Raw genomic sequence first — 19097 nt, 5'->3', positions numbered from 1 at the left:
TAGCTAGCTAGCAGTGAAATATCACTAGCTAGCAGTGAAATATCACTAAAATTGCATATCTGAGTGTCTAAGTTCCAAAAATTTCCTGTGGAGGCATGCCCCCAGACCCCCTTAGGATGCTCGTGCTTCGCACACTGCACAACAGCTCCTCTCTCATTGGCATGTATATAGTAGCAATTTCAACATTATAATGGCCTGACCAACTCAATTTTCCCTCCTCCGGCCCTGAATTGGCCAATTAACGCTAGGTGGCTACAAAAGCCAAGCCAACCAGATATGGTAAAGCTCAACTGTTTCAACTTTGGAAATTGGATTTGGTGAAATTGAATTTCCAAACTACAAAGCAAAAAAACTTTAGCGCTTGGCGCGCTGCGCGCGCCAAGCGCTAAAGTTTTTTGCTTTGTAGGTATAATAATAGGATGATGGAAAGATACCTCTACCATTCACTCTTGCTGCATCATAAATTGATCTCTTTTAACTCTAATTGGCTGGTAATTTGGCCGCCTTTTTTTGCTCTATACACTGAATATTAAAAAAGGCGGCCAAATTACCAGCCAATTAGAGTTAAAAGAAATCAATTTATGATGCAGCAAGAATGAATGTAGAACACAGCTGAAAGATAAAGGTTCGATGTTAAACTTTTTGTTAATTCCAATTAGTTGTATATCAGCATTCATTCTTGGCCGCTTCAGATATCAGCTATTTCAATTGCCAGTTACTTTCTTGGGTGCACTTTTTTTACAGCCAATGCAAGGTGTTCTTTCATGGATTAAAACAAATTAGTATGAGTAAGATTGATTCTTGGCCGCTCCAGATATCAGCTCTTTAAGTTACCAGTTATTTTTACTTTTATGAAGTCTTTCCCTACAACTGATAGCGATTCCGGAATTCCGTAAATTTTGCAATAAATTTTCTCCATGAATCTTCCATTGGAGAGTTGGCACAATCAATTCGCTGCCGTACGAGTGATTGATCAAACAATTGGATCATTTTAGGGTTTCTGGGGGCAAGGAATACGATGGTGCAGTTAGTTTTCTGCTACAAATATGTCTGTGTGTAGTTTTATGCCAATTATAAGATTATTTTGCAATATAGCCACCACAATGTAATGTTCTCTTTACAAGAAACGACCTAGCACATGTTAGTTACACCAAAGTGAGCATTTTTGTACATGTAGTTTTCAATATTACTATGCTAAAAGTTAGCAAATTTGCACCACAAATAGCTCATCTCTTTGATGTACCATTTTGGTAGCTGTCAAGGAGCTGTACATTAAGAGAAAAAATAATCATATAAGCAGTTATAAATCAACAGTACACCTCCTTGCTTTGCATGCATATTGTATTTTTGAATGAAGGTGACTGCTACAGAGTGGTTGAACTTCACCATGTGTATGCTGCTTTGCCTTCCGCAAGATCCTAAATGCATACAACTATTTAGTGGCTTTCTATGGAGGTGACCTTTATTCAGAGGGTCTTACAAGTAAGGTTACACTGTGGTCCATGTATTAAGGTATTGATAACAGAAAACAGAAGTTCAAAAATATTAATGTTATTGCAAAGCTCAGTTATAAGCATTCATTCAATTGTGCCATTTTTGGGACTATTTTCAATGGAAAGATACGGAGAAAATTTTGCCTATTTTCCAGGACAAAACTGCTTATAACTCAACCATCCTATGATGGATTTTAAAAAACTAAGTGTTTATGAGATCCTTAGGGAGTACTGCACAAGGCTATGCTAAATAAAAACTATTTCCATTAATTTTAAAATTCTTCCGGAATCGCTACAACTGAGCTGTTTTTAATTACATTGGATTACAGGTACTTGTAGTTTCTTGGACGCACCTTTTTTTACAGTGAAGGTGTTTTTAGGTGGATATAGTTAGCAATGACATTAATCATCTGCTATTTCCCATATACGGTATAGGATCAGCTATAACTGACCAGATACCATTCAATGTTTAACCATAGGGGTTGGGTACTTTTAATTTGTCTAGTTCAGAAAATCATTTTACAGTACCATATTTTCCATTTTTATAGAGCCTTATTCCCTCAACAAATGGCATAATATGTGACCCAGTCTGACAAAACCGGGCTTATCGCCTATTTAAAAGTATTGAGAAATGCCGGTTTTAAGTATTTAGTGTGTTGTAGCTCGCCAATGGTTGAAGCTATGTGTACCAAATTTTCACACGTTTTACACCAATTCCTTACCTTCCAGAGCATCCACTGTGCAAGTAGCCAACGACTAAGTTTCCCGCCATTTTAGATAGTTTTTAAACCGAGGTTGACTGTATCAGGCGAGCTGCAAATTGGGTGGGAGGCATGCAAGATGGTGTTCAAAAATTGAAAAGGAAGGCCAAGGAATGAATTAGACCAAATTTTGAGCCATTGAAGTCTCAAAACTGGCTAAAATGAAAGGAAATTCACAGCAGAGGTAGTTATTCAACACCACAGAGCTGTACAACCACATACAGTCATTCCCAGGCTGACCAGAGCTCCATTAAGGCCCCACACCACATGTACGGATCGCCACTGGGCTCGGGAAAAGCAGCCAGCAAAACCAGACCACTCAAGTCTAGCTGATTTTAAATGTGGAATTAGATAGTTTATTCATGTAGCTGTGTGTCCTGGGTGAAAAATCGAATCTGCTGACATTGGCGATAAGACCAGTTTTCTCAGACTGGGTCACATATTATGTTATAGCATGCAAATAAAAATGTCATAATTTTCAATTTCCAAGTCATTGTACACTACTAGAGAAACATCATACAGTAGGTATATTTGTGTCTTAACAATACATGTGCCTACATGATGTACATAGCTACATATCCATCCTGATTTAACATTTACTAGTTACTATACCTTCAATTTGACATACTGCAGTAAAGTAACATCTCACTTTTGGTGGCATCACATCATGTGTATAATGTTATTCAGCAGTAATATTAATGAATTAGTTTAAGCAAGTTTCATGTTGCATTGAGACTACATTTATCAATTTAAATAAACATTATGTACTCCCTGAAAATTCTTGCCTTCATGAGGGGCCAGTGGCTTCAAGACCGTACTGTGATAAACAACCATACAGTAGTCTGAAATAAAACATCTGCACAAAAAAAATGTTATCCTTAACAAAGTAATTATCTTTTAGTATCAGCAAGAGTTCATAACAGGGCCTAAAATATTATATTAATTTTTACATGACATCAGTAGTAATGATATTAATCATCTGCTTTATATTTCCCTTATATGGTATTGAACCAACTGTGCTAACTAACCAGATACCAATTATGTTTAATTACAATATGAGCAAGGTAGTAATTTAAGGGTACATTTATAAATTTAAATAGACATTACCTACTCCCTAAAAATTCTTGCCTTCATGAGGGACCAGTAGCTTCAAGACCGTACTGTGATAGTCTGAAATGAAACATTTACAAAAACATGTTATCCTTATGTGGCTAAATTATCTTTAGTATCAGCAGGAGTTTCATAATAGAGCCTAAAATATTATATTAATTCTTGAAATGATATCAGTAGTAATGATATTAATCATCTGCTTTATATTTCCCTTATATGGTATTGGACCAACTGTGCTAACTAACCAGATACCAATTACGTACTGTTTAATCAAGACACACGGTAGTGTGTCGTGCGGCCCAAGAAGCCGGCGCGCAACACCCGTGAGTATATTGACATGAAGAACGAAAACGCAATTTTCGCACCTCCGTAGCACTGTGCTGCCTTGATGAAACAAGACGATTTTCGCTGTGGACACTCCCTCCAACTTCAGCACTCCACATTCCAAGTTTGAGCGAAATCGCTTCAAGCGTCCCCGAGATATGCGACTTCAAAAATTGGCTTAGTTTCTTCGTTTTTTTTTCTTCTTATTTTTCTTCCTCTTTTCGCACACTTACAAAATCTGCTATACAACGCGAACGCCATATCCGATCGCCTTGAAATTTGGCACACAGAAGGGGGGTTTAAAGGCGCATCTCGGCACCAACGTTGGCTTGAATACGATAAACAGGCAAAGAGTTATGAGCGATTATTCACTAAAAAAACACCAATATGTTGTCACGCCTACAGGGTAAACCGTGTATGGGAAGAAGCTGAAAAGCGCTGGGTGAATAGGTTAACTATTAAACCTCAAACCTTTTGTGGTTTGAAAGAAACCGAGCTAAAAACCAGGAAGAAACAACAAAAAAACTTACAGTGTGTAACAACTACGCAATCGAGATTAGTTAATAAAAAACGACTGTTTGCCACGCCTACCAGATAAACCGCTTGGGCTAATGCTTTGAAACTTGCTGTACAGATGGAGTAATCATCTTAGAAATGCTCTTCAATGGTGTAGAAGAATCAGACTTAAAGCCACGGAGTTATAACACGAAATCCAACTTGGTGCAGCAAGTGCGAGATCGAGATACTCTAATAGAGCAGTCATCCTAATAGAGCAGTCACCCTGAACAGAATTCAAGAGGTCAGTTAGAAACAAGTAACCTGTATAGAGATCAGCTACAAACAAGTCACCCTGTAGAGAGATCAGCTACAAACAATTCACCCTGTAGAGAGATCAGCTAGAAGTAGGGAGTTCATGCAACTATGGAAAGAGATAGTTCAGCTAGAAGAAATCACCTTGTAGAGTTCAGCTACAAAGAAACCACCATGTAGAGAGTTCAGCTACAAACAGAGAGATCAATAGAAGAAGTTACCTTGCAGAGAGTTCAGCTACAAAGAAACCATCATGTAGAGAGATCAACTACAAGCAAATCTCCCTGTAGAGAGATCAGGTAGAAGAAGTTACCTTGTAGAGAGTTCAGCTACAAACCATTCTGTAAAGAGCTCAGCTGCAAACAAATTACCTGTACAGAATTCAGCTACAAACAAATCACCCTGTAGAGAGATCAGCTAGAAGAAATTACCTTGTAGAGAGTTCAGCTACAAAGAAACCACCATGTAGAGAGTTCAGCTGCAAAGAAATCACCCTGTAAAAAATTCTGCCACAAACAAATTGCCCTGTAGAAAGATCAGCTAGAAGAAGTTACCTTGTAGAGAGTTCAGCTACAAAGAAACCATTCTGTAAAGAGTTCAGCTGCAAACAAATTACCTGCACAGAATTCAGCTACAAATAAATCACCCTGTAGAGAGATCAGCTAGAACTAGAAGAATTTATCTTGTAGAGAGTTCAGCTACAAAGAAACCACCATGTAGAGAGTTCAGCTGCAAAGAAATCACCCTGTAAAAAAATTCTGCCACAAACAAATTGCCCTGTAGAAAGATCAGTTAGAAGAAGCAAGAGTTCATAATAGTAATATTATGAACTGTTGGAAGAAGTTACCTTGTAGAGAGTTCAGCTACAAAGAAACCATTCTGTAAAGAGCTCAGCTGCAAACAAATCACCTGTAACAGAATTCAGCTACAAACAAATCACCCTGTAGAAAGATCAGCTAGAAGAAGCTACCTTGTAGATAGTTCAGCTACAAACAAATCACCCTGTAGAGAGATCAAGTTACCTTGTAGATCGGTCAGCTACAAACAATTCACCCCGTAGAGAGAGCAGCTAGAAGAAGTCACCTTGTAGAGTGTTCAGTTACAAAGAAACCACCATGGAGAGTTCTGTGATAAATATATGTATTATATATATAATTTGTACATTTACTGATAAAATCAGAAATATCTAAAGTACATCTGCTTCATCTTTTCTTCTTCCTGTGGCAAAGAAAAAATATAAAAGTCCCAAAGTCCCAAAGCCAACCATAGGCCAACTTTGGGGTATGCAAACACAAAAAGAAGTGAAATCTAATCCAAAACAGCCAAGCTGTAATAAAAGTGTGCGGCCCTCAAAAAGGCTATGGTGAAAAAAGATGTGAAATCCAAGGTGGCGGCCAAGAAATGGCTGTGATGGTAGGTTAATGGTAAAAAATTTAATAACGACAATTCAGGTGAATTTTGTGCCAATTGATCAAGCGGCACCAAAATTCACCTGAATTGTCGTTATTACAATTTTTACCATTAACCTACCATCACAGCCATTTCTTGGCCGCCACCTTGGATTTCACATATTTTTTCACCATAGCCTTTTTGAGGGCCGCACACTTTTTTTTACAGCTTGGCTGTTTTGGATTAGATTATAATATGTGACCAGATTTTACAGAACCGAACCAAATCGCACATCAGGCAAAATCAAACTAACACCACCAGTGGATAGCTACACTATCGTACTACAAGTTTTGACCCTCAGCACTACTCAAACTACACGAGGCTGGTTTTAATAGACGTCTTTTCTGGGTGGTGTGGAGTGCCCAAATGGCGGTTTCAGGCCTTGTGAAGGACCTGGCTTGGCAAGAATCAGTGGTTTACTGGTGGGCAGCCTTATAATGTTGGCCAGACGTGTTCTCTGTAGATTTTGCTACATATCAGCCACTAAGGAGCCAGCACAGCCCTGTAATCTCGTGTCTGGACCCAATCGTGGTCTGCCTCCATTTTGAGGCCTATCTTTTGCCCTCCCCGCCACCCACCAGCCTCCACCCCTTTGTGAGCACTCGTGATACTACTTCGCTCGTCCAACTACTCAGATTTTCTATCTTATTTGGCGGGAAACTGTGCAAGCAGCTACAAGTACTGGAAGTGGCTTGAAAGGTAACAGATTGATGCATCTTTTGTGTAAAGTTCATACGCGTGCTTGCTATCCTTGGAGAGTTATGCTGGCTTCAATTCTTTAAAACCGTTTATCTCGAAACTTCTAATGTGCGATTTGGACCGTTTTCCAAAATCCAGTCACATATGAGCAAGGTAGTAATTTAAGGGTAATTTTGTAGTATAAAAAATATAACATGTTACCACACAACTGGTCATTTTGTCCAATTAAAATGCTATGAAAATAAAATTTCATTGGGGCCACCCAATGAAAACTCACTTTTCACAGGTTGAACTTTTTTTCATTGGATTTTCATTGGTTTCCATTGGTTTTTCATTAATTTGTCCAATTAAATTGCTATGAAATTAAAAGTTTATTGGAACCACCCAATGAAAACTTTATACTTTTCACAGGTTGAACATTTTTTTCATTGGACAAAATGTCCAGTATAGTGCCATATTTGGTGATATTCTAACAAAAACAGTACACTACACATTTACTATAAATAGCACTGCAACTTGGCTTGATAAGAAAAGCCAGAAAGACAAAGTCACCTTCAGAGGAAAGAAAACAACAGGAGAAGGATCCTGACAAGTTGCACAGTAGAACTTATTGAACTATAACTCAAATCTAGTAACTCTACTCTTACTGATCTATCAGACATTATCACGTACACCAACAGTTATGTACATCATTACACAACTAGTCATACTGACATGGTCACTACTACTGGTCAATGCTGATCAATATTGTGATAACCCGCAGTTCGAATCCTGGGGTTGGAGGGATTTTTTTCCTTACTTTGGCCCCTTTTCTGTTACATCTTTTCAGCTATAAGTCTAAGTCCTTGAAATTAGGTTAGATAATCCTATAAGGCTGCAGTACATGTTGCTGTCAGACCTTCAGTGCTGGTCACTGTAAAGCACTAATAATAATAACAACAATAACCTCCTCAAACAGTACAACACATTCAAGACCAAATGTAGTCCAGACTTGATAACTATCAACAGTTGTTGTGACCTCACTGGCTTTACACTCAGTAAAGCACCTTCTGCTGTCTACCAGATGATGACAAATTGTACTTGTGGATCTCCTTTCAATACAGCAACTGCTGATGTCTACTGTGACATGAACACTACTGATGGAGGATGGACTGTGGTACAGAGAAACAGGAAGGATAGTACAGTGGACTTTAACAAGAACTGGATCCAATATGAGGCAACTATTTCATTGTTATAAAATATTATAGATAGTTAGATATACCTCCTGGAGGTACATATGTCTTCTTGAGGGACCACTATATATTTTAGCCACATAGTGATCACAGGTACAATGTATCAACATGAGATATCTATTATACAAAAACTGTTTTCCTTTAAGTGACTAAATCAGTATAATATATAGTTAGTAATGACATTAATTACCTGCTATTTCCCTTATAATATTATGGCTATTGGATCAACTACATAAAAAGTTTTCCTTTAAGTGGCTAAATCAGTATTATATGGTATTGGATCAACTATTACTAACTGACCAGATACCATTCAATGTTTAACCATAATTGATTTGGTTATGGTATTTTTAATTTGTAGTGCAAAAAATTACCTACAGTACCATATTTTCCATTTTTATAGAGCCTTATTGTACCATATTCCCTCAAAAAATGGCATAATAATGTTATAGCATGCAAATGAAAACGTCATAATTTTCAATTACATAAGTCATTGTACACTACTAGGATCTGTGAAAAGGGGTCTTATAGCCTTTCTAGTTGCATGTACTGGCAATCCACAACTTGACTTGTGAGTATGGTACCAGCCTGAAATTTGGTCACTTTACACTGCTAACATAGCACTATTCCTGGATGTAACTTTAAGACAATAGGTTAAACACATGATGAGTTATGACTTGTCAAACTTGGAAATTTGGAAAGGCTATAAGACCACTTTTTGCAGATTCAGTCACATATTTGTTTCTTAAAAATACATGTGCGTACATGATGTACGTAGCTACATGGTTTTGCATTTACTAGTTACTATACCTTCAATTTGACGTACTGCAGTAAAGTAACATCTCACTTTTAGTGGCATCACATCATGTGTATAATGTTATTCAGCAGTAATATTAATGAATTAGTTTAAGCAAGTTTTCATGTTGCATTGAGACTACATTTATAAATTTAAATAGACATTACATACTCCCTGAAAATTCTCACCTTCATAAGAGACCAGTGGCTTCAAGATCATACTGTGATAAACAACCACACAGTAGTCTGAAATGAAACATCTGTAAAAACATGTTATCCTTATGTGGCTAAACAAGTAATTATCTTTATTATCAGCAAGAGTTTCATAACAGGGCCTAAAATATTATATTAATTCTTGACATGATATCAGTAGTAATGATCTGTTTTATATTTCCCTTATATGGCACTGAACCAACTGTGCTAACTAACCAGATACCATTTAATTATAATATGAGCAAGGTAGTAATTTAAGGGTAATTTTGTAGTGCAAAAATATATAAGATGTTACCATATTTGGTGATATTCTAACAAATAGTACACTACACATTTGCTATAAAGATCCACTGCAACTTGGCTTGATAAGAAAAGCCAGAAAGACAAAGTCAACCTTCAAAGCAAAGAAAACAACAGGAGCAGGATTCTGACAAGGTGTACAGTGGAACTAATTGGACTATAGCTCAATAACAATCTTCTAGTAACTGTTTTCATTCTACTCTAACTGATCTACCAGACATTATCACCTACAACAACAGTTATGAACATCATTACACAACTTGTCATATTGACACTGTCATTACTACTGGTCAATGCTGATCTATACTGTACCAACCTATACAAGGACTTCAAACACAAGTGTACTCCATCACTGATCACCATTAGAAGTTGCTGTGACCTCAAAACCTTCTCACCACCTCCTGGAATATTCAAGATGAGTACAAGAACATTCGGAACTGCTGATGTCTACTGTGACACGGCCACTGATGGTGGAGGATGGATTGTGATACAGAGAAACAGGAAGGATAGTAAAGTAAACTTTAATAAGAATTGGATTGATTATGAAAAAGGATTTGGAAATCTGACAACCGACTTCTGGTATGGTCTGGAGGCAATTCATTGCTTTACACAAACTGGCCAATGGGAGATGAGAGTGGATTATCAAAAGAATGACAAGACCTGGTCCTACCTCCATTACAATCAGTTCAGTGTAGGTAGTGCCAGTGAAGAATACCCACTGACTGTTGGACAGTTTACTGGAGAAGGTACTGACCGGTTTGTATCTAGTCCACTGAATGGGATGAAATTCAGCACTCCAGACAATGACAATGATAAGAGTAGTAGTAACTGTGCAGAAAAAGCAAAGGATGGGTTTTGGTACAACAGGTGTAGTCATATCAACCCCAACAGACAACCACCATGGGTAGCTGGAGATATACTGTCAATTGCAATGAAGATCCGTCCCAAGGATTGCATCACTCACTAATTCATACTCACTCTTCATTGTGACAGATACAACACTACACATATCACTATACACACCACATGTTGTATGACACTCATTAGCTTTTGTATTTGTGACAATGTAAATTTTATTGATGTACTGATATTGATCAACTGTAGAACTTTACAAACTTTAATAAAATGAAATGACAAAAGAGGGAAGGAGGGGACACATATAAGTATTAAGGTGCTCACAACAGTTGCTAGTGTTTACTTTTCAATTCACAATTATTACCCATCACAGTCACATACAATCACTACACTAACTATTATAATGTCAAAATGACACAACATCACACACAGTTCCTCCTGTGCTCCATACAGCTATAGTAATATAGTGTGTGTGTGTGCTGGTTGAAATAGAAAAAGTTTACAATAATAAACACTGCTCTACTAACACCACCTAGTAGGTAGTGTCTTCTGCTACTTTGCTTTTTGCCTTTGGCTAGAAAATGAAACAACACAACATTATAAATGTTTAGCTGTAAAAAATATGTGACCAAATTTTTGAAATCGTAAATGTTCATACACACCATTGATGTTGATTTTTTGCTATGAATGGAGACTTACACCAATACACTACACATTTACACTACAGCCATGCCACCAGTTTACCCAGGCTGCTTTCACAGCTAGATTTCTATAATTACAAGTATAAGGAATTTTAAGTTCAATTAGGGACCATAAAAAAAGTAGGGAGAAATCCTACACCTGCAGATATACTAGTGGACATTTAATCCCTATACACATAACTGAATTAGAGATAAAATGTTTACTAGTATATCTACAGGTGTAGGCGACCTTCCTTGTTCACCCTACTTTCTATGATCCCTTGAAATTTCTAATTTTTCCTTATACCTGTTTGTTTACTTTTTTGTAACATTAATTATTATGACTGGTAAACTTGCACCGTGTCAAAAAAAAGGATGGTGCCAGAGTTGATGTTTTTATCTGAACATGTACCCCAGCTATCAATTAGTGACTCAAAAGTAAAGTGGCCATTATGCTTTGCTTTCAGCTATGTTCTGCCCATTATACAGCACTACAAATGAAGAACAGTAGGAGAAGCACCTCTGCAATCAATCCAGTCACCACGAAAAATACGAACATTTCGCACACCCCAACTATAAATTACTGACTCGAAGTGAAGTGGCCTTTACACTTTGCTGTCAGCCCATTACACAGCGTTACACATGAAGAGCCTCTGCAATCAATCCAGTCACCACGGAAAATACAGACGTTTCCCATTTACTAATGTACTCCAGTACAGAAGCCATGCATCACACTACTGCGAATAGACACCTTGGGTTGTCAGCAAAAAGAAATGGGGGACAAAGGTAAGTCTACAATGCGTGCATTGTAGGCAGGCAGGCACGCAAGTACGCAGGCAGGCACGCAGGCAGTCAGTAGAAAATTCCATTGAATAACTTTTTTTAATTTCATAACAATTTATTGGAAGCCTTTAGGATGGTACTGATGGCACTTTTGGGCTTAGTTATACCTAACCAATACTGCCAAGGTGCAAGGATGGAGTTGTGAAGCTGGTTTTGGGGTGAATTTTCTGGCTAGGAAAACCCGAATCTTCATGATCCCTAATATACAGTACTACTGTACTGTATGATGTCAGGCCAAGAAACTTATGAAAATATGCACCATTTATTACAAATTCACCTGAAACAAAGTTGAGCAATGTTGCTAAAAATAAAAAATTTGCAGATTTGCAAACACTCCAAAAAAGTATTAGACTATATGGAGGTCTAAATATTTCAAGGGTAAAATTTTCGCTGATAACACCCAAAACCGCAAATCAGCAAAAAATTTCCCCCTTGAAATATTTAGGCTTTACGGTACCTTAGTGCATATTAAGTGCCTCTAAAAAAATTATTGTGTTGTTATTGTTTAAGAGATTCAGAGCCTTTTAAAACAGCTTTTAAGACTTCACAACCATCTGAAAAGGACAAAATAGCTAAAATCAACAGTGAGACACTACTAATACATGATTATTTGATGCTTCAAAAATGCAGCACTGAAATAGAGAATCTGGCTCTCCCCAACCACTTAGCCTGTTTGTGCCCCTTCCCTTGCCAGCTCGTGGATCCGCCCCTGATACAGCATACATATCATTGCTAAAATGTAGTAAACTGGTTATATTCTGGGATGTAACATGTTACACAGGTAGGGTTAACTGTAGTTTTTGAGTACTTGATTGTTAACACTAGAGATTACTTGATACTACAAATTATGATTGTTTCAGCCCTAGCATTTATGTAATTATTATACCATACTGATCAGCTTACAATGTGACTACGGCGGAATACACTGCTGTAGACATTCCTTAACAAGGCATAGGGGAAACACCTCTCCAACATGTCCATGGTGAGGTAGGGAGATTCTGATAAAATAATAAAAATCATGTCAACAAAATTATTATTACAGGTTACCTAAAATACATCAAAGCATAACAAGTATTTCCATGCATAAAAGACTCTTTTTGTGCCATTAGGACAAGAATTATCATTATTTCATTACACTTAGAGTTTGATACCGAAATCTGATAGGCTGAAAATGTAGTCTCTAAATCCCGTAGTGCCACACTTATGTGACCACGGACTGAGGTGATATGAAACACGCAACTACACAACTGTAACATTGGAAATACATAGATATTTAAATGGCTAGTAACAGCCATACTATAGTAAATTAGAGGGAGGTGTAATGGTCTTGAAAACTACACACCTGTAACATTGGCAACACATGGGCATTTAAATGGATAGCAACTGTCACGTTGAATTAGGGGATGTATTGAGGGCTTATTTCTACGAGACATTTCTCATTTGCTGCCAACTCAAGGTACAACAACGAATTATAGTCTAAATAAACTAGATGTCAAAGGCTTTAGAAAACTAGTAGTGCCCTCAGGCATTACAGCCCGGGCCTTCAAGTTATTTGAATCCAGTAGAACCCTGGTTCTTGACATCTAACTATTACACCCCAAAAACACGTTCGCTGTAAAAAAGGCGCTCCCAAGAAACTACAAGTACCTGGAACCCAGGTTAAAAAAACAAAAAGAAAACTGCTCAGCTGAAGTGAAAAGTAACTGGTAACTTAAAGAGCTGATATCTGAAGTGGCCAAGAATACAATTACTAAAGTTTAATCCATGCAAGAACACCTTGGCTATAAAACAGGTGTGTACATGAAAGTAACTGGAAACTGAAATGGCTGATATCTGAAGCGGCCAAGAATGAATGGTCATATACAACTAATTCAAAAATTCAACACTGAACCTTTATAATTCAGCTGTGTTCTACATTCACTCTTGCTGCATCGTAAAGTAATTTCTTTTATCTCTAATTGGCTGGTAATTTGGCCGCCTTTTTTAATAGTCAGTATAATAGAGCAAAAAAAGGCGGCCAAATTACCAGCCAATTAGAGTTAAAAGAAATTACTTTACGATGCAGCAAGAGTGAATGTAGAACACAGCTGAATTATAAAGGTTCAGTGTTAAATTTTTGAATTAGTTGTATATGACCATTCATTCTTAGCCGCTTCAGATATCAGCCATTTCAGTTTCCAGTTACTTTCATGTTCACACCTGTTTTATAGCCAAGGTGTTCTTGCATGGATTAAACTTTAGTAATTGTATTCTTGGCCGCTTCAGATATCAGCTCTTTAAGTTACCAGTTACTTTTCACTTCAGCTGAGCAGTTTTCTTTTTGTTTTTTTTAACTTGGGTTCCAGGTACTTGTAGTTTCTTGGGCACGCCTTTTTTACAGCGAAGGTGTTTTTGGGGTGGATATCACTCATTTTTGTCAGTGATAGACTCTACATTTGGTTTAAAAGGTTTTTTTTTTGGAAATGAGCAATTAACATTAATGCAGAATATTATCTTGGAGAGTCAGTAAAATCCATACATAATAATGATTGTTTCATAACACCGTAAATTCGGAAGTATGAATTTACGGTGTAGTATGACTGTTCTATTAGAGTAAATCTATCTTTACTGCCTGCATGTGACAAATATATCTCATATCTGTGCATGTTAAATGCTTCAGACACCTAATTAAACTTGCAAGTGACTAATTAGTTTACAGTTGCTACACAGCTATAAATACATTTGTAATTGTTATCACCATAATCATTTATCATGTTATAACCATTTTTTATTATTTTGGTCACAACTTCAGGATTAGAGCAGCAGAGAAAGGAATAGAGGACTCAACCATCAAGACTTGTATATGGGAGATGGAACAGTATTGCGATGGACAATGCCGGTACTAACCCCTCAAGGGTGTTGCAGTACAGTATAGATGCAAGACCAGAGCCTCGATCGTCACCTTTTGACTGTGGTCACAACTTCAGGATTGGAGCAGCAGAGAAAGGAATGGAGGACTCAATCATCAAGACTCGGGGAGATGGAATAGTATCGCCAAGGATAATGCCAGCACTAACCCCTCAAGGTTGCCGCAGTGCAGTATCGATACAACCACTCCAACCAGTGCATAAGACCAGAGCCTCGATCATCACCTTTTGACTGAAATTTTTATACTTGATGAAGCAATTAAAACAAAAAAGTTGTAGTACTTATACTTTCCTGAGGGAGCATGCCCCCAGAGTCCCAGACTCCCTTGCCTGTTCAGCAGAATAATAGGATTGAGCCTTACTACCACTTTCACCTTTATTCTTGGCCCGGATGTACATATCGGCAACATAATACAGTAGCTGTAGATAATGTCCCTAGGCAGAGCTATAGGGGTGGGAATTTTTCCCTACTATCACACTATCACAGTAGTTCTTCTCGCAGTTCTTTGCCGTCATCAACTGCTGTCAAAACATTAGTGTCGTCCCCCAGACCCTTCCTCAAGCATGCTTATCACACAAAAATAACTTAGTTTAGCAGTGCACAAACAATTATTGACAGCATATGTACACTTACCGCATTTTTGAACCATGTATACCACCAGAATCCACCGGATTGACAACTAACACGTGATCTATTTAGGGGAAATCTCGTGGAAAGTCCCTAATTACCTTAAGCGGACACTCGCGATACGTGGTTTTAAATTGAATGGTTTAAGAATGTAACTAGATGGTGAGGCGTACTTTAATCGACTCGACTTTAATGAGAAACTACATCGCTTGAGCAACGCTTGAAGAAGTAAGAGTCAAGAATACTGATCGAGGTACTCTATGATATATGCCGGTCTTGAATGCTAACGAAACGAGGAGTGAAGTTTGTGTAACGTGTCACATCGCCACACACTGATTCACCGTGTTTGTGCGATAGGGTTTATGGACCTGTCCACCAGATGCTGAAAGGAAATTCATTCCACCACATGTTGAAAGGAAATTCATTCCAACTTGTGAAGTTATTGATATACTCATTGTTGGGGTCCACGGGGACATCGATGATCATTTACCAGTCAGCTGTAAGTAATGTCACAACAGAAGGAAAGGAACCATTTCCATACCCCTATGGCATACTGATTTTCCTGGTCAATTTATGTACACTCAACCACAGATCGAAATGTAGAACTTTGGTTGCAGGTGGAAAATAAACACCTTTTTACTCAGTTACAAGAGATTCACCCAGCTGGGATAAAATGTTGAAGTGAATGTCATTAGTACTAACTTGTTCATCAGGTATTGGACAATTCCAAGTGTCCAGATTATGCAGTTGTCCTCATGTTCAAGTTTACACGTTTAGGCAAGTTCCACAACGTCCTATAATCTATTACTATATCAGTGTGGAATAATGCTTATATAATATTTTTCATATTCCAGGCTTTAGGTGTATTGTATTTAACACCTGCTTGTTGGTTTTTGCAGGCCATCTGGTCATACTGGTTTATCCACTAGCAGTTGAATGTGATCATGGTACATATGTAAGTTGAGACCATGCAAGAACAAAGATACAGGTGTCATGAATTTCAGGTAAGTTAACGTTCAGAGGAATTGTATTATTGCAATTGTTGTTTTTGTAGTTATCAATTATCAGTGACCAGTTTGTGATAGCGTACTTTTGTTTGACCAATGACCTAATGTTCTGGTTTACATGCTTACCCAACAGTTATGTTACTCACTTAACCTGCATATGGGATATATATATATGTTTAGTTCATTTTGATTATCCATCCTTTATTGGTACAGCCTGGCATATTGATTTTTTGCACATTCTCTTTTTAATTCAGTGCCTGCTGGATTGTTTCGTCAGATATCGAAACAGGTATCTTGGTGTTGCGACCGATGTTCCAGGTCAGTTTGCATGTGTGTTTAATTTAAGGTTGACTTCAGTGCCTGCTTATTCTTTTACAGGTCTTGGTATCGAGTGTCATGAATTTCAGGTCAGTTGACGTACAGAAGAATTGTATTATTGCAATTGTTGTTTTTGTATTTATCAATTATCACTGTATACTAGTGATGTGAATTTGCAGGTCAGTCTACTCAGATGTATCGGGTATAGTGTTGATGGGTTCAAACAAATACCCAGTGTAGACTGTAGTGGCATCAAGGGTGTTAATTTCTAGGTCAGTTTACATGTTGTGATGTTAGTGATTTTTTCCTAGTACCCAGATGTTAAGTGTATTGTATTTAATGCCTACCTGTTATATTTTTAAATTATGGTATATCAGTGTAGACAGTACAACAGTAAGCCTTCTGTGTTGTAGTAACTATTTGTTTCATAATTATGCTGTTGTCCTGGAATGGCACAATTTTTGGGCAACCAGTGTGAAGTCCAGTGGTACAAACATTGTATTATGACCAAGTTGTGATAGCGTACTTTTGTTTGACTAATGTCCTAATGTTCAGGTTTGACATGCTTACCCAACAGTTATGTTATTCATTCACTTAGCCTGGGATATAATTTTTGTTCATTTTGATTATCCATGCTATTATTGATACAGCCCGGCATATTGATTTTTTGTACATTCTCTTTTAATTCAGTGCCTGCTGGATTGTGTCATCAGATATCGAAACAAGTGTTTTTGGTGTTGCGACCAATGTTCCAGGTCAGTTGCATGAGTGTTTAATTTAAGGTTAACTTCAGTGCCTGCTTATTCTTTTACAGGTCTCAGTATCGTCATGCTGACATACAAGAAATCATCACTATTGTTGGAACTATTTTTAGTCAAGTCTTGACGTGATGTTGATTAACGTTGTTACACATTGTTGTATGTTTACCATATGGCAAGAAATTTTCATGGCCATCATGAAATTTGAATATTGTGTAAGTTGTGTGGAACAACCCCAACTCATACATGGTCACTGGCAAACCACGAACCACATTCGAGCCACAACACCACCAACCACATTCGAGCAATCCATTACAAAATTTTGTTGCACCATTTGTGTGTGCATAATACTTAATGAAAGCCACAACACAAGCTACATGGTAAACACTACATAGAGGTGGTAACCCCTAAAGGCTTGTTACCTTTTGTATTCACCTTATCGGCCTTTGTGGTTAATCTATTAGAAATTACATGTAAATAGAGAATTGAAGAGTATGCTTAAAGCACCTTTGCTAGTGATTTTGTTCTTCACACTATAAGACAACTGGCGATTTATAAATGCTCGCATTGGGGTGTGGCACTAAATGGAATTTAAAAGATTTCTGCTTAAAACGCCATCCCTAGGGAACTTACGGTTCAGCACGTTGTCACAACTTGTTTATCAGACATTAGACTTTGTGTCCATGTCGTACCTTTAAAAGTTATTGTAGGGATTAGAGGTTTGATTGAAGAAAATACGCGTATAGGCAAACCAGGATTGGATAATGTCAGTGCTAGATGGACTATACAAACACGACTATGTTGACTGGTATAACGTGACAGTAGTTGTAACATAAGGTAGAGAAATAAAGTGAAATACGCCTATTTTTTTATTTTGCGATGGTTACTTTTTTATTTTAGCGAGGTCGCAAGAAAACTATGAAGATGATGATGACGACTCCTAAAGATTTTTTTATCACGTAACGCAATAACAAATCTATTGAGAGATGTTGCGTAATCTAGGACTAATATTGCGAAACCGGCCCTACACGTAAATAACTCACAGTAGTGGCCGCGCGTCTTTTAACTGGGCGTGCGCTTTGTAGTTTCTTGGCCGCGCGACTCACTACCGTGAGTCTTGATATAGAACACAAAACAAACACATTACCAGGTCTAGCAGTAGGTAAACAGCTTCTCGTGAGTTTGGTGCATCCTTCTCTCTTTCTGGTTCAGCAGCCAACTTCATAATACGAGAAGATTTGAACTACATAGAGAACACAAGAAGACATTAAAGGAATACAACAATAAAGTGAAGACAAACAGCAACATCAACAAAGGAATGGCCTAATAATTACAATCTACACACACACACACACACACACACACACACACACACACACACACACACACACACACACACACACACACACACACACACACACACACACACACACACATACACACACACACACACACACACACACACACACACACACACATACACACACACACACACACACACACACTTAACTTTTCTATTAAAGTCAAGTTAGTGACCCCTCAAATTCTGACTGCTCTATTAGAGTATCTCAATCATTTATATACAGCACAAAATTCTTGTCACTCAAAATCAGTATCTTTCTTTTCTACCAATACCTTAATCATAGCCACACCATTGTCCTACTAATTCAAAGCTTCTATATAGTGTCTTCTGCACACTACATTAAACTTTACCACAAGAAATTCTTTCATTCGTTGTTTCTGGTTAAAGGCACCATAACTAGCAAACATTACTCCAGCTAGAGCATACACAGAAATGGCCAAACAGTGAGCATTATTATCATGATCTGTGGTAGGAATATACACACATAATACCATTTGACTACAATACAGATTTAATACAACATTGCACTTGAATGTGATATGCAGCTCAAATACTC

The 19097-nt window shown here is 37.6% G+C and overlaps 1 protein-coding gene and 2 long non-coding RNA genes across 5 annotated transcripts; 2 read left to right on the top strand and 1 right to left on the bottom strand.

Annotated features, from left to right (window-relative positions):
- Window positions 1–9424: 9424 nt before the first annotated feature.
- On the top strand, window positions 9425–10150 carry LOC136253524 (ficolin-1-like). Its single transcript, XM_066046195.1, has one exon. It carries the CDS (start codon window positions 9425–9427, stop codon window positions 10148–10150), a length of 726 nt encoding a protein of 241 aa, XP_065902267.1.
- A 266-nt stretch (window positions 10151–10416) lies between these two features.
- Window positions 10417–15196, bottom strand: LOC136253012 (uncharacterized). The gene is made up of 3 exons (XR_010699897.1): window positions 15102–15196; window positions 12465–12559; window positions 10417–10612 (listed from the first exon to the last, which is right to left on the bottom strand). It is a non-coding gene; the product is annotated as an uncharacterized lncRNA (long non-coding RNA).
- Window positions 15153–17387, top strand: LOC136253011 (uncharacterized). Of its 3 annotated transcripts, none has more exons than XR_010699896.1 (7): window positions 15153–15660; window positions 15713–16099; window positions 16357–16420; window positions 16481–16509; window positions 16600–16692; window positions 17111–17175; window positions 17235–17387. It is a non-coding gene; the product is annotated as an uncharacterized lncRNA (long non-coding RNA). The 3 variants fall into 3 exon arrangements; XR_010699895.1 differs by having other exon boundaries at window positions 15174–15872; window positions 15995–16099; XR_010699894.1 differs by having other exon boundaries at window positions 15176–16099.
- Window positions 17388–19097: the final 1710 nt, after the last annotated feature.

The sequence above is a fragment of the Dysidea avara genome, chromosome 4 (assembly GCF_963678975.1).
Source record: "Dysidea avara chromosome 4, odDysAvar1.4, whole genome shotgun sequence".
Classification (NCBI taxonomy): domain Eukaryota; kingdom Metazoa; phylum Porifera; class Demospongiae; order Dictyoceratida; family Dysideidae; genus Dysidea; species Dysidea avara.
This window is presented reverse-complemented; position numbering and strand designations above follow the sequence as displayed.